We start from the raw sequence: 15,145 nt of genomic DNA on the forward strand, positions 1-15,145 counted from the left end.
AGTTGGCCTGGAGGGCTGTAGGATTCCATATTCTGCCACATGTTTTGGGTGCTACTTGCAGTCCACCTGAGCTGGGTACCACCTGCCTCCCCCTTCTCTTTGGCCAGGTCCCAGCAGCCATGACCTGCCACTCAAAAGGCAGAAAACTTCTTTTCACTACCTTACATTTAGTGAGTTTAGTCTTGAAAGCCATGGATTGCAAAATTAAAAACTGCAGGAATGCTCCCTCTTTTCTTGCCCTTGGAAAAGGCATCTTCTGGTTTTTCTGTATCAACCAAAGCGGAATGTTCAAATTCAGATCTTGATACAGGATCGATGCCAGGTTTGTGCCTCTTGACCCTGGAGCAGGGGCCTGCCGGCTGGGATGGCTCACAGTGGAATCATCCAACGGACCTCCTTCTCATAGATGTCAGGAATCATGCCGACTGGGGAGCTGACCATGTGCACGGTGTTCTTGCCAAAGAGCTGGAATTCGTAGTGGATGAGCTGCTCCCAGAAGCCGTTGTTAGGCCGGATGATGGGCCGGCATGACTTGGTCCACACGTGTGCATCTAACAGGGACATGGCATGATACTTCATAAGGTAAGCAATGCAGAGGGTGGCTGAACGGCTCACACCAGCAGCACAGTGCAGCAGTGTGTGGCCCTGCTTCATTTCCACACTGTGGATGTGGTCAGCAATGGGGTCAAAGAAATCACAGAGGCGTGAGACGGGGGTATCTGCCACAGGCACCCGCATGTACTGGATGTTCTCATAGTAGGTGTTCACCACCTCCACCGAGACATTGATGATAGTGGTGATCTGGTGGCTGGACAGCATGGACTTGTTGTTGGCAGCCAGTCCACTGCTGATGTATAAGCTGCTGGTGACCTGTGAGAGGCCACTGACTGAGGGTTGACGGAGCTGAACAGGGAAAGCACATGCAGGGGCTGTCATCCAGGCGGCAGGTCAGTGGTTAGTGGGGAGCCAGGGCTGCATCTTTCCACTAGGCTGAGTCCACAGAAAACTGCAGAGAGCAAGAGAAGGCTTAGCAGGCAGGGGTCCAACAGAGCCAGCAGGCCAACCCCAGGCATTTTGGGGCCTATAGTAGGGTTCCTCAAAGGGTAGTCTGACCACCTCATTAAAAGTGCAGCTAACTCGCCCCTCCCCAGACCCAGTCAGTCAAACCCTCAGGAAGAGGAGCAGGACTCTGCCTTTTCAGCACCCATCTCAAGAGGATTTCACATGCACTGCTCTACAAGACCAAGGGCAAGCCCCAGCCTGGCACCTCAGGCTTCCCCCAAGGGGTCCCACATTTCTAGTTGGGTAGGCTTGCTTGAGTCTCTATCTAGCTCACATAGTCCACTCACTCCTCTCTTCAAAATCCTCTTCTTCCTTTAAGCCCTTTCAAGTAGAAACCACCTGCATAGTCCCCTCCTCAGACTCCTGAATTTATGCCCAAATCAGAGGGAAGGGTACCAGCTTCTCCCACGTAAACAGCCATCTCTTTGAAGAGACAGAACATGCCAATGGCAAACGGATGTCAAATCACAAAGTCTATGTTAACTATGCTTCTGCACTTTGTTGCTAAAGGTCTGTGGAAGGAAGGAAGAGGGGTAACACTGCCTTCAGCAGGGCTGTGGTGTGTACCTAGGGAGGGGCACACCTCTGCTTTCAGCTCCAAAATCCCAGGCCTCTCACTCTCCCAGATCTAAACAAAGCTGCAAAAATAGCACATCCTCACAGGTGTAACTGAAATAGGCACATGTGGCTTTAGATCATACCTTTTGAGGCCAACAGTCCTTAGCAGGTACAGACAAATAAAGAGACAAAGTTTTGTTCCCTTGCTCAAAATACTCCAGTGGTTGTCCACTGTCAGGGCAAGATTGAGTTCCTCAGCTAGGCTGTCAAGGCCACTTGTGGCCTGGCTCCTGCCCATCTCCCCAGCCTCCTGTTAGCTCCCACCACTTCCTGAAGAGCCCCAGCTACACAGAGCCATTGGCAGTGCTTTATAGATGCTCTGTTCTCTCTGGCCCAGGGCCTCTGCTTCTGCCATGCTCTCCATCCACAGCCTCCTTTCCTTACAAGCCTATCTGATCCTGATCTGATCCATTAAACAGAGGAATGAAGAAGTGTGGGAGCCTTGGGATCTTCACCCAAAGGTCACTTCCTTAGGGAAACTTCCAGAATAACATCCCTCCTCTCTCCCATGTTTCACAGGGTCCCTTGCTCCAGGCTTTACCTGTGTGCGCTCCTTCCTAAGACTTACTGAGGCTACTGCTTTGCATTCATTTGTCTGATTATTTGATTAATGCCTGTCTCACCAGGAAACCGTGAGCTCTATTGGGATATGACTATGTCTGTCTTCTTTTCCACTTTATCATCGGTGCCAAGCTCTGTGTTCCCCTAAGCAGGTGCTTGATAAATATTTGTTGAATGAAGGAATGACTCCAATAACCACAAGTCCACCTTCCAGTTAGGAGGTTTTCTAGACAGGATGAGTTCTCTTCCCATATGTCTCTATAAGGGAAGAGGTTGAGAGAGGGTGGAGGTGGTTCTAAGGCTGCTGAAGAAGAAACAGAAGGCTGTGGAGGTAAATCCCAACTGCCAGTGCCCTGACTCACGTGAATCAGGAAGGGAAGATGGGTCTGGTGTCCCAAAGGTCACATAAAGGACAGGGGAACAAAGCCCCAAAACACTCAGCTGGAAGACTAAATATGAAGGGATTTCTGTATCATTATTGTGATGGCTGGGGTTGTGTGTCAACTTGGCTGGACCACGATTCTGAGTGGTTTAAGCAGCTGTGATGTGGTTAGTACCATGATGAGATCCTATGGTTTGAGCAGCCAATTAGTGGAAAGGGAGTTTCCTTAGGGGTGTGGCCTGCTTCCAACATATACATGGAGGTCCTGGGAAAATCCAGGAAACTTCTGTGGATCTGGATCTGGCTCCTGTTGTGCTGCCTAAAACTGTCCGGTGAGTGAACAATCCACATCGCCTGGTGATCTTGGATTTATCATTCACTGAAGTCAACAGCCATTATACTGCCTCCAATCTTTACCTCAAAAGCCCCTGCGGCTACATGAATTGGGAAAAACTTCCAGCTCGACATCAGATCCAAGAGCCTGGGATTTGCCAGTCTCTATAACTGTATGAGCCATTTTCTCTAAGATAAATCTCTCTATATATGCTCTAGTAGTTTTGCTTCTCTAGATAACTCAGCCTAACACAATTATCATCAGAAAAGCCACAGAGCAGTGGACTGAGGGTCCCTGGTGAGCAACAGGAATAGAAGAGGATGCTGTTCATCACAGTAATAAAAAGTTTACTGAGGAGAAACCATTCTTGAGAGTGAGGGTTGTGATGTGTGGAGAGCCGTTTTCATGCTTTGTTGTTGTTAACTGCAGTCAAGTGGATTCTGAGTCAAGACAATCCCATGTGTGCTGAGTAAAACTGCTCCAGAGTTTTCAAGGCTGTGAACTTGTGGTTATTGGCAGCAGATTGCCAGGCCTGTCTTCCAAGGCGCCTCTGGGTACATCTGAACTGCACCTTTCAGCTAGTAGTTGAGCCCTTAACCAGTGGCCCCACCCTGGGACCCTTTACTTTCATGGTAGTAAAGAAATATTCACCAGGCCCTGTATGAAGTTACGCGGATGCCAAAAGGTATAAGAAAGTCATGGTCATTCTCACACAGCTGAGTCTACCCTGGGGAAACAGACATTAAACAATTAACTTCAGCTGTGACAGTGGCATAGTGGGTAAGACAGTTGGCTGCTAACTAGAAGATTGGTGGTTCAAACCCACTAGCTGTTCTGTGGAAGGAAAATGAGGTAATTTACTTCAGTAAAGCTTTATAGCCTTGGAAATCCAGTGCGGGTAGCTTTAAGTTGGAATTGACTCGATGCCTCTGTACAGCCTTGACTTTCCTCCTCTGGTTCCAGCTTCATAGTAACGTACCCGGGGCTGGTGCCTAGAGTCAGTAACTCCGTTTTACACAGGGTGAATGTGAGGCAGGGAGAGAAAAGGCCTTGTCCAGGGTCACAAAGCAAAGCCCCAAAGCAGGTCTTTGTGAGCTCCTTGTTGTTGTTGTTATGTGCCGTCAAGTCAGCCCCGACTCTTAGCGACCCCTCCTTGGGTTTCCGAGGCAGTATCACTATGGAAGTAGGATTGCCCTTAGGTGTAGGAAAAGTCGGCAAACACCACAGGCGTTCATGAAATACTGATTATAACCGTGGAACAAAATTCACTGGTTAACGAACAAGGAGGCACTGTTTCCAAGAGCGGGCCAGATAGGCTTCCTGCAGGTGGCGTTGGAATGGGCTGCTTTGCTAAGTTGTGTTATTCCGTTCGGCGCCAGCCTGGCACCCTGACCACCTTACCTCTCTGGGCCGGTTCAGGGTATCACTCCTTCCGCGGGTGGGTTCGTTCATCAAGCAGCGGTACCGCGACGTCTCGGGAAAGGGTCTAGGCGATAGCAGACGAATCAAGATCTTGGAGGCACACTTCCGGTTGGTCAAGCTCTCCGGTTTCCATGGCAACGGACGGTCGCCACAGGAAGGACTCGATCGTGCCTGGCTTCCGCTTCCGCCCCAGAGCTGTTTCGCCCCTGCTCACCCTGGTACTTGCCCCACCAGCAGGTCGGGAGACAGCAATCCCGCTGAAGAGCAGGGCGGGCTCCGCGAACTCTGCTCTCTTCAGTCCGCCCAGCCCATTTCCATGGCTGCCGCCGAGGGTCAATCTCGCCTCCCGTTTTCTTCGGAACTACGTGCTTACTGCTCAGCCCTACTCGCGCGTTTCCTGGGTAACGGACGGCGTTCAACCCAGGGACTAGACCTGTGCGGCTAGCCACCCGCGAGCATGCCTCTCGTCTCCAAACACCCCTTGGCTCCCATCCCGGAGTTGTATCCGAGTGCGGAAGATGCATGGTCGTCCAAGCCCTCGGTCACAAGGAACCCGAGTTCGCTTGTGGCTTTTGATACCGCCGTCCAGGAGACCACCAGTTCCCAGGGTGCCCAGGCCTCGGGATTCCGGCGCAGTTCTCGGGAAACTCGCTCAGAAGTCGGTTTGGGGACCCAGCCGCAGATCCACTTCCTGCAGCCGAGGGCCGCGCAGACCCCGGTGCTGTTCAGGTGCGGCCCGGGTGCCCAGGACGTTCGTCACACCCCGAACTCCCTGGGGAAGCTCGAGCTCCCTCAGACACCCGGTCCTAGAACCGGCCCCTGAAAGTCCCGGCCCAGGCCCTCCGAGAACTGCGGTCTCCTCAGAGCCAGGCCCCTTCCCAGACACCCAGGGTAGTCCAAATTTCCCACAGCCCTAGGCCTCATCCAGCTCCATCTCTTACCCTGCTTGATAATCCATTCATTAAAGGGTCTACTTGGGATGGGCATTGTGTTGGGCACTAGAAAGAGACTGGAACAAATGCATTCCAAGAACTTACTCATTTGTTTAAGCAGAACAGGCGCTGGGAACCGCCAGGCGCCCCAGTTTCCTTACCCAGACGCCCGCCCCCCCCGTGAAGTTGAATTCACACCCCAAACCTACATTTCCTCTGAGAGGGATTCGGCCTGTCAGTCTCCCAGGCCCAGGGGGTCCCAGCGCCCTTTGCAGAGAGCCCTGAATCTCTCAAGCCCCCTCAGGCCTGAACTTCTCAGCCGCCACTTCCCTCAGTCGCTCTGGGAAAACTCCCTGTTCCCTCAGCCCCAGTTCCCACAAACCCCAGCTTACCCTACACTTTCCATTGCTTGACCAACCTCGCATCTCCCCCAGCTCCCCCAGCTCCCCCAGAGGCCTTGCAGGGAAAAGCAACTTGGCTCCAAAAGACCACTGTTTGAAAGAGAGCATTCTCAGGCACGGCCTTTTTTTTTTTTTTTATTCTCCCCCCTTACAAAATAGTGAATTTCTTCCAAATGTATTTTCTTTACCAAATTGTTAAATTTGGTGCATCGCTGAGTGGATGAAGAGTGTTTAATGTATATAAATATTGTTAGGCCTTTCTTTTTAAAAAAAATTTTGGGGACTTGTGTGTGAGCAAATTTTGGTTTTTAAACTCCAGCTTTTTCTATTCATGCCTATGCTGTGCTGCCATGCATAGAAGTAAAAACAAAAACAAAAACAACTGTAAATGGGAGCTTGGGACATTTCTTTTTAGCACTATGTAACTATATAAAAGGGAGCTGTGGTAGCATAGTGGCTAAGGCACTTGACTGCTAACCAGAAGGCTGGCGGTTCAAACCCACCAGCCACTCCCTGGAAGGAAGATGGGGCAATCTACTTCCGTAGTGATACTGCCTCGGAAACCCAAGGAGGGGTCGCTATGGGTCGGGTCTGACTCAATAGCACACAACAACAACAACAACAAACTATATAAAAACATTCATTAACCTATAGTTTGAAAATGAGTTAGGAATCAGTTTTGTAAATCTTCCAAAATTATTTTTGGGCCTCAATATAATAATATACATTCTTATAGGAAAATCAGACAAGAGAAACAAACAAAATGAAAGTTATAAGACACCCCTGTTACCCCACTTGGCCAAAGACCATCACTTAAATTTTGATGTATATCTTTCCAGGTCCACATATATGTACATATGACAATATGTTGATACTTTTTTTTTTTTTTGAAAAATAGTTCACAAAAAATGATCACTGGTTTGTAATCCTACTTAATCCACCATGGGTATCTATGTCTATTACCACAAATTTAATAGCTGCATAGTATTTTATTGCATGACAAGCACACTTTGTTCAATTGTTTCCCTATTGTTGCACATTTGGATACTTGCCAACATTTTAGAAAAAATGAACAATTATTTTAAAATGAACAAAAGTACATGGGTCAGAATTGGCTTGGTGGCACTGGGTTTGGGTATTTTTTTGGGGTTTGGAAAACCACTCCATGGTGTAACCAAATTATTGAAAATGACAATTCTGCCTGACAATATCTTTTTTGGACTGATTTCTTATGTTATCTCTATTTTCATTTGCAGCACTCCTCCACCTAATCCTCGGGAGCCTTCTCAAACCCCAAGCCTCTCTCACTTTTCCAAACTTTTTCCAAACCCTCCTCTCTTAAACCAAAACCAAACCAAATTCACTGTCATCGAGTTGGATCCAATTCATAGCGACCTCTCCTTGGGTTTCCGAGGCAGTATCACTATGGAAGTAGATTGCCCAGTCTTCCTTCCAAGAAGTGGCTGGTGGGTTAGAACCACCAGCCTTCTGGTTAGCAGTCAAATGCCTTAGAATTCCCTTTTAACACATCCCAACTTTTGTCCAAACTCTTCATTCATTCCTGTGATTCCAGTCTGCCAAGATCCCCCTTAGACCTTGACTTAAGAGCAGGTGGCTCCCAGCCCCTTAAAAGTCATTCCTCTGAGCCCTATACTAAAACTTCTAATATCTCTCTAGCACAAGCAGCACCCCTATCTCAACCTATGTTTTCTCCTTAAGATGATGATTCCTGAGAACAGCTCTCAGTTCCTGCTGACCCTTCTCTTGGACTGTTCTGGGCCTTTCTATATCTGTCTTAGGATATCTTTTCCTCTTTACACCCAAGAAACACCCCTTTGGCTTACCTTTTCCACAAGATGAAACCTCTGTTTACTCTCTTGCTTCTCTGAAAATTAAGCCATGAAACCAGGCCCTGCCCTGGTCCTAGCCATCTCCAACCTGTACCCCTTCCTTTCTCCCCTCCAGCTTAATGAATTCCAGTGAAGCAATGACAATGAAATTTTTACCCAAGAGCCGCTTATCTCAGGTGATTCTTCGTGACAACCTCAGAGCACAACGAGTCTTTGAGATGGAGGTAAAACAATCATAAACTTTTGCGTTAGAGAGTATTAATGGGATGACCCATATTCATTTCACTTCCTCTGCTGACTCTAGAGACAGATCACAGATGAATATAGGGACCCATCAAGGTGCTCTATTTTACAGATAGATGAGGTCATTCAGACTCTGGGTTTCTGACTTGCCCAAGGTCCCATAGATATTCCCGGGTTGAGGGAGCCAAGGAGAGGGAGTCTGTCTCTTGGCTCCTGTTGTGGCATTTTTTTTCTCAAAGCACGTTACGTCTCTGGCTATAGAGAAGCTGTGAGTGGATTCCTTAGTTCTAGGGCTTGAAGCAGCATCAACACTATCCATGTTGATTAGGGATTAGTCTTTTTCCTTCAGGAATTATCCCCATTTTCCAGATAAGAATTTGCCTATGGACGAGTTAGGGTTTGACCTGCTTACCCCTAAAGCCCTCAGAAGAAGGAGAAGGAAACCACAGTGCTGTCACTCCACTGCTTCTCACAGACCCTGCTTGATAATTCATTGATTAAACGGTCTACTTGGGATGGGCACTGTGTTGGGCACTAGAAAGAGACTAGAACAAATGCATTCCAAGACCTTACTCATTTGTTTAAGCAGAACAGGATCCCAGAGTTGAGGTACTACCCCCTTTCAAATCTGGATGGGCCTATGGGATCCTGACAGTGAAAGGCCAGGTGTTAAGAAAGAGGTGTCAAAGATGGTGGGAGGTCTTCTTAAGACCCCAAAGACCAAATGAAGAGTAAGAGCCTAGATATTTCTCCCTTTGTTAAATTTAGAGAGGCATTCAATGGAAATTTCCACACTATTGTGCACACTTGGAGATCAATAGACCCACTTTGTGGTACATTGGTGATTCACATGCTCTGGGACTCTTCTCATTTGTAAAATAGCATCTACTTCTCATTGGCTATATCAGAATCATCTCAGGTAAATGATACAAATAGAGATTCCTGGTCTCCACTTGAGGCCCACTAAGCCAGACTCTAGAGTCTATATTTTTATCAAGGAATTGAAATGGTTCTGATGCTCTGCCCAGCTTAGATTACACCTACTCCTCAGTTATCGACACTCGTTATCTGGCATTTTACATTTATAATAGTGATAGAACCTACTACCCAACTATTTTGCACATTAACAACACATTTGGTTGATGAGGTCTCTGACCAGTAGACCCCATGTGCATGTAGAAAGGAAGCTTGGATTGCATACTATTTCACTGCCCAGGAGGGGAGAGGAGGCAAGGTCTCCCTGAGAAGTCCGGGTGTTGGCTGGAATGGGGCCACTGAGGATGGGACACTGCCTGGCAGGTCCTGGATGCCCTGGAGCTTAGGCCAGGACAGTGACAGCTGGGGCCCTAAAGGTGAGTTGCCCCCAGGACTCTGGAGGAAGTGGGACCACAAGGTCTGGCCCCAACTCCTAGCCTTGAAGGGTGGCGGTGACAAGCCGGGCTTGGTCAGGGGAGCCCTGAGATGAGGCACTCAGGTGCTCAGGGCTTGTGAGACCCCACATCAACTGACTGGCACCTGTGCAGCCCCTTATGCTTTTATGCCCCCTCCTGGGCGAGCACAGGTGAAGGTGGGGCAAGCTACCTGGGTAGAGATGGGGTCTGCAAATGTGTGGTCAGTGGCAGCTGCAGTTTAAGGTCAAGGGAAGAGCCTGAGCCTGGCCTTCACAGCCTCAGAGAAAGCTCTGGGTTGTCAATTCTTATGGAGAAAGAGGGGGCAGGGCTGCCTAGTGAGAGCTGGAGGATTCTTGGGTGAGGGGCTGGCAGGGGTCCCAGTGGGCAGCATGACCTTTCTTGTGGTTCCCAGGCCCTCCTGTCCATGAACATGGAGCCCTTGCCCCTGAAAAAGCCACTAAGGGTATTTTGGAGTCATTGAGGGGATGAACCAAGGCCACCCATCCTGAAAATATGGTGAGGGCAGGAGAGGGAGGGGAGGGCAGTACATAGGTCACCCTGGCTCTGGAAGACTAGGCAACCCTTCCCTGTGGGGGCCAAGCTTTCCTGAGGCAATGTGGCTGAGGGGTACAGCAGTGGCAGGTGACATCAGCATGGCCCTGGCAGGACTGGCACAGTACAGCTGAGGGGCTGAGATGTGGTTATCCTCCATTTTCCCATAATGTTGATTTTCACATCATGGCTTGGTCTTTGGAATCTAACCTTGTCAGTAAGTGAGGAGTGGGTATAAGCACATTAATGTTAACTGACCTTTATGCAGATCTTGGCTTAACATTGCAAGGTCTTGAGACAGTGTTAGCGCTTATCAGAATTCCCTGGACAGATTGTTAGAAATGTCAACTCCTAGGCTCACCTCCCACCAGATTGTGTTGCTACATGCCAAAACGCCCCTCCTTTCTTTTTCTTTCTTTCTTCTTCTTTTTAACTATGTCTCTGAACTTCAGCCCTCCATCTGCACATTGGAAGGATAAGGGTGAACTAATTTCCAGGTTCCACCTCTCATCTGTCAGTTTTCATACTGTGGTGGCTTGCATGTTGCTGTGAGGCTGGATGCTGTGCCTGGTATTTCAAATACCAGCAGGGTCACCCATGGTGGACAGATTTCAGTGGAGCTTCCAGACTAAGACAGCCTTGGAAGAAGAAAGGGGCCATCCACTTCTCAAAAAATTGGCCACTGAAAGTCTTAAGAACAGCAGCACTGTGTGATACATTACTGGAAAACTTGATGGAATAGCCATGAAACACTGTCCAATATAGTGCTGGAAGATGAGCTCCTCAGGTCAGAGTTGTTTGACTCAAAATATGACTGGGGAAGAGCTGTCCCCTCAGAGTAAAGTCGACCTTAATGATGTGGATGGAGTAAAGCATTTGGGACCTCCATTTGCTGATGTGGCATGACTCAAAATGAGAAGAAACAGCTGCAAATATCCATTAATAATCAGAACATGAGATGTACGAAGTATGAATCTAGGAAAATTAGAAGTTGTAAAAATGAAATGGAATGCATAAAGATCAATATCCTAGGCATTAGTGAGCCAAAACGGACTGGTTCTGACCATTTTGAGTCAGGCAATCATATGATCTACTATGCCAGAAATGTCAAATTGAAGAGGAATGGTGTGGCATTCATTGTCACAAAAAAAATGTTTCAAGATCTATCCTGAAGTACAGTGCTGTCAGTGATAGGATGATATCCATATGCCTACAAGGAAGACCAGTTACTACTACTACTATTGAAATTTACGTACCAACCCCAAAGCCGAAGAGGAAATTGAAGATTTTTACCAACTTGTGCAGTCTGAGATTGACTAAACATGCAATCAAGATGTGTTGATTTATTATGGGTGATTGGAATGCAAAAGTTGGAAACAGAGAAGAATCACCAGTAGTTGGAAAATATGGCTTTGGTGATAGAAATGATGCTGGAGATCACATGATAGAATTTTGCAAGACCAATGACTTAGTCATTGAAAATACCTTTTATCAACAATACAAACAGTGGCTATACAAGTGGACTTTGCCAAATGGAATACACAAGAATCAGACTGACTACATCTGTGCCAAGAGGTGATGAGAAGCTCAGTATCTTCAGCCAAAACAAGGCCAGGAGCTGACTGTGGAACAGACCATCAACTGCTCATACTTCAAGTTGAAGCTGAAGACAATTAAAACAAGTCCACGAGAGCCAAAATATGACCTTGATTATATCCCTCCTGAATTTAGAGACCATTTAAAGAATAGATTTGATGCATTGAACACCAATGACCAAAAACCAGAGGAACTGTAGGATGACATCAAGAACATCATCCACGAAGAAAGCAAAAGGTCATTAAAAAGACAGGAAAGGAAGAAAAAACCAAAATGGATGTCAGAAGAGACTCTGAAACTTGCCATTGAACAGAGAGTAGCTAAAGCAAAGGGAAAAAATGACAAGATAAAAGAGCTGAACAGAAGATTTTGAGGAACAGCTCGAGAAACAAAGCCGATTATTGTAATGAAATGTGCAAAGACTTGGAGTTAGAAAACCAAACGGGAAGAACACACTTGGGATTTCTCAAGGTGAAAGAACTGAAGAAAAAATTCAAGCCTCGAGTTGCAATACTGAAAGATTCTATGGGCAAAATATTGAATGATGCAGGAAACATCAAAAGAAAATGGAAGGAATACACAGAGTCACTGTACCAAAACGAATTGGTTGATGTTCATCCATTTCAGTAAGTGGCATATGATCAAGAACTGATGATATTGAAGATGATGGATTAGGCAGAAAAACTACATAGACCCTCTTCAACAAAGAAAAGGGGCATTGGCACAGATACAGAAGATAATCCTGGAGCCCTGAGCTTTGAAAGGAAGAATACAGAAATGGACTAAACTCCAACTAATAGAAGAAACTGCATGAAAACACTGAAAAAGGAGACATACGGAACTGCAGTCTGTCAGCAGTCCTTATGGCACAGACAGCTTGAATATTGACAAGTGGTGGTAAAAACAAAACAAAACAAAAAAACACTGCTGTCAAGTTGAATTGACTCATAGTGACCCCTCCTTGGGTTTCTGAGGTAGTATCTCCATGGAAGTAGATTGCCCAGTCTTCCTTCCAAAGAGTATCTGGTGGGTTTGAACCACCAGCCTCCTGGTTTAGCAGTCAAATGCCTTAGGCACTACACCACTAGAGCTAAAAATTAGCCCTGCTAGCGAGGGGCTACACAGAGGACTGCACTGGTGGCTGTGGAAGAAAAGAGGAAGCAGCAAAGAGGGAGATGGGCTGAGCTGTGGAATTTTGACTGTCCAGAGGGTGCAGCTATTTTGAATGTTTACAAGCAGTTCAACCATTTTGGATATTTAAAGCAACAGCATTCTCCCAGATTCCAGGGACCTAAGAATAGGCTCCACTTGCCGTGGACCGCAAGGACATTCCAGAAATTAACCACTGGAAAAGTTCTAGTTTTCAGCTTTTTCTGTCTTTCCTGTTCTTGGTTCCCATTTTTTTCTTCATTATTCTCCTACCTATGTCATTTCTCTTACTGCCCCCTCCCCAGATACATATTTTTTTTCTTTCTTTTTTTTTTTTTTTTGGTGATTGTTTCTGTGTGTTTCTATAGTGTGTTTTTTGTCCACTTGTTCTTACTTTTTTGATGGTTTGATTGCTGTTTTTGTCTAACTGAGTGGGAGACAACTGTGCCTAAACGACGCAACCACACCCTCACTTCTTGCAGCTCCACTTACTGAGTGAGAGCCACCACTTCCTTCTCTGTCACCTGGCCAACAATAAACGACCACCAAGAAGAGCCTGGCTCACCTTTAACTGCTTTTCACCAACAGTTAACAGACACCTGAATACAACAACATCACAATGTCTTGGAGACAACAGACCATCACAGTCCACACAAAGAAGCAAGATAAAGTGGTAGAAACAAGAAATCAGGATACAGACCCAGAACATATCCCTGAGGAAGAAGCAGCATTGGAACTCCCTGATAAGGAATTTAAAAGAATTATACTTAGGTACCTTCAGTGGATTGAGAGACAGATAAGGAAAACACTGACAAAATTAAGGAAAATACAGACAAAACCCTAGAACAATTTTGGAAGAAAATACAAGAACAAAATGGCAAAAGAAATGAAAAATTAGAAATGACACAGAATCTACAGATAGAAATCCAGAAGATTAATATTAAATATTCAGAAATAGATAACACATTGAAAGGGTAAAAGAGTAGAATCGAATCAGTGGAAGACAGAATTTGTGAGATTGAAGACAAATACCTCAGTATGTCTTTGGAAAGGGATCAATCAGAAAAAAGATAGAAATAAAGTGAAGAAAGCCTAAGGTTTATGTGGGATACCATCAAAAGGAATAACCCATCTGTAATTGGAATTCCAGAACAGGAAGAGAAAAAGAAAACTACTGAAAATTGTCCAATATTTTTTGGAAGAGAACTTCCCTGATATGATGAAAGATGAGACTGTATCAATTCAGGAAGTCCAACAAACCCCAAACAGGATAGACTCCAAAAGAAAATCACCAAGACTTATCATCATCAAACTCATCAAAACCAAAGACAAAGAAAGACTCCTGAAAGCAGCCTGGAAAAAAATGAATAGTTCCTTACAAAGGACAACCAATAAGACTGAGCCCTGATTTCTCAGTAGAAACCATGCAAGCGAGAAGGCAATGGGATGGTATATATAAAAATTTCCAAGCAAGAATTATATACCCAGCAAAATTGTCCCTCAAATATGATAGTGAAATTAGGAGATTTCCAGATAAGCAGATATTAAGGGAATTTGTTAAAACCAGACCAACCTTACAAGAGATACTAAAGGGAGTCCTTTACACAGAGAACCAATAATAGCAAACAGCAATCAACCATTAATACACAAGATGACATAACCTAGAAACCAATACAGCTATGGAAGTATCCAAAGTAAAATAAGCTTACAAGATTGTAAACAGGGAACCAGAGATATCAATTGGAAAATGAGGACAACTACAAACCAAGAGGGGGGAGGGGAATTGTGTAGTTAAAGACCTTCTAAATGATGAAGTCCAGAGAGTTGCAAGATAGAATGGACTGTTCTAAACTCAGGAAGAAAATTATAAATCACAGGGTAACCTCAAAGAAAAATGATAAACTTTCATGTCACAATAAAAAAGAGGACAAGCACAAATATTCAGCAAATACTAAAACAGTAGCAACAAAGGAAAAAGTAACATGATTCTTAAACAAAATGAGCTCAGCGTAGAAAATTATATGGAACAAAGAAACCAGGAACACCATGAAAAAAAAACATAACAAAATGACAGCAACAAATTCATACTTACCGATTACACTGAATGTAAGTAGATTAAATGCACCACTCAAGAGATGGAGAGCTGCAGAATGGATAAGAAAACATAACCCATCAATATGCTATATACAAGAGACACAGCTTAGAGACGAAGACAAAAATAGACTAAAAATCAAAGGTTGGAAAAAGATATATCAAGCAAATGGCAACCAAAAAAGAGCAGGAGTTGTAATATTAATTTCTGGATAAAATTGACTTTAAGACAAAAGCCACCATAAGAGACAAGGAATGACATTATATAATGATTAAAGGATCAGTTGAACAAAAAGATATAACCATAATAAATATAGACCCAATGAAAGAGCCCCAAAATACATAAACCAGACTTTAACAGAATTGAAAAGCCAAATAGATGACTCCACAGTCATAGCAGGAGACTTTAATACACCACTTCCAGTCACAGATAGAACTGGAAAGAAACTCAACAAAGGCACAGAAGAACTAAATGATACAATCCACTAACTTGACCTTATAGACATCTATTATAGACATCTACAGAGCACTTCACCCAACAACATCACAATATACATTCTT

General features: G+C 45.3%; 2 protein-coding genes across 2 annotated transcripts in view; one reads left to right on the top strand and one right to left on the bottom strand.

Moving 5' to 3' along the window:
- Positions 1 to 369: 369 nt before the first annotated feature.
- Positions 370 to 936, bottom strand: DUSP18 (dual specificity phosphatase 18). Its single transcript, XM_007953925.1, has one exon. It carries the CDS (start codon positions 934 to 936, stop codon positions 370 to 372), a length of 567 nt encoding a protein of 188 aa, XP_007952116.1.
- Positions 937 to 4,836: 3,900 nt separating this feature from the next.
- CUNH5orf52 (chromosome unknown C5orf52 homolog) overlaps positions 4,837 to 15,145 on the top strand; it is a 16,402-nt gene continuing 6,093 nt past the window's right edge. The window contains exons 1-2 of the mRNA XM_007953961.1: positions 4,837 to 5,108; positions 7,678 to 7,786. Coding sequence (XP_007952152.1) covers positions 4,837 to 5,108; positions 7,678 to 7,786 — 381 coding nt within the window. The remainder of the gene's footprint in view (positions 5,109 to 7,677; positions 7,787 to 15,145) is intronic.

Source organism: Orycteropus afer, unplaced genomic scaffold (assembly GCF_000298275.1).
Source record: "Orycteropus afer afer isolate SDZICR_OR568_19922 unplaced genomic scaffold, OryAfe1.0 scaffold00420, whole genome shotgun sequence".
Lineage (NCBI taxonomy): Eukaryota > Metazoa > Chordata > Mammalia > Tubulidentata > Orycteropodidae > Orycteropus > Orycteropus afer.

Coding starts and splice junctions, on each gene's coding strand:
- DUSP18 (XM_007953925.1), bottom strand. CDS start 936: ATGACAGCCCCTGCATGTGCTTTCCCTGTTCAGCTCCGTCAACCCTCA.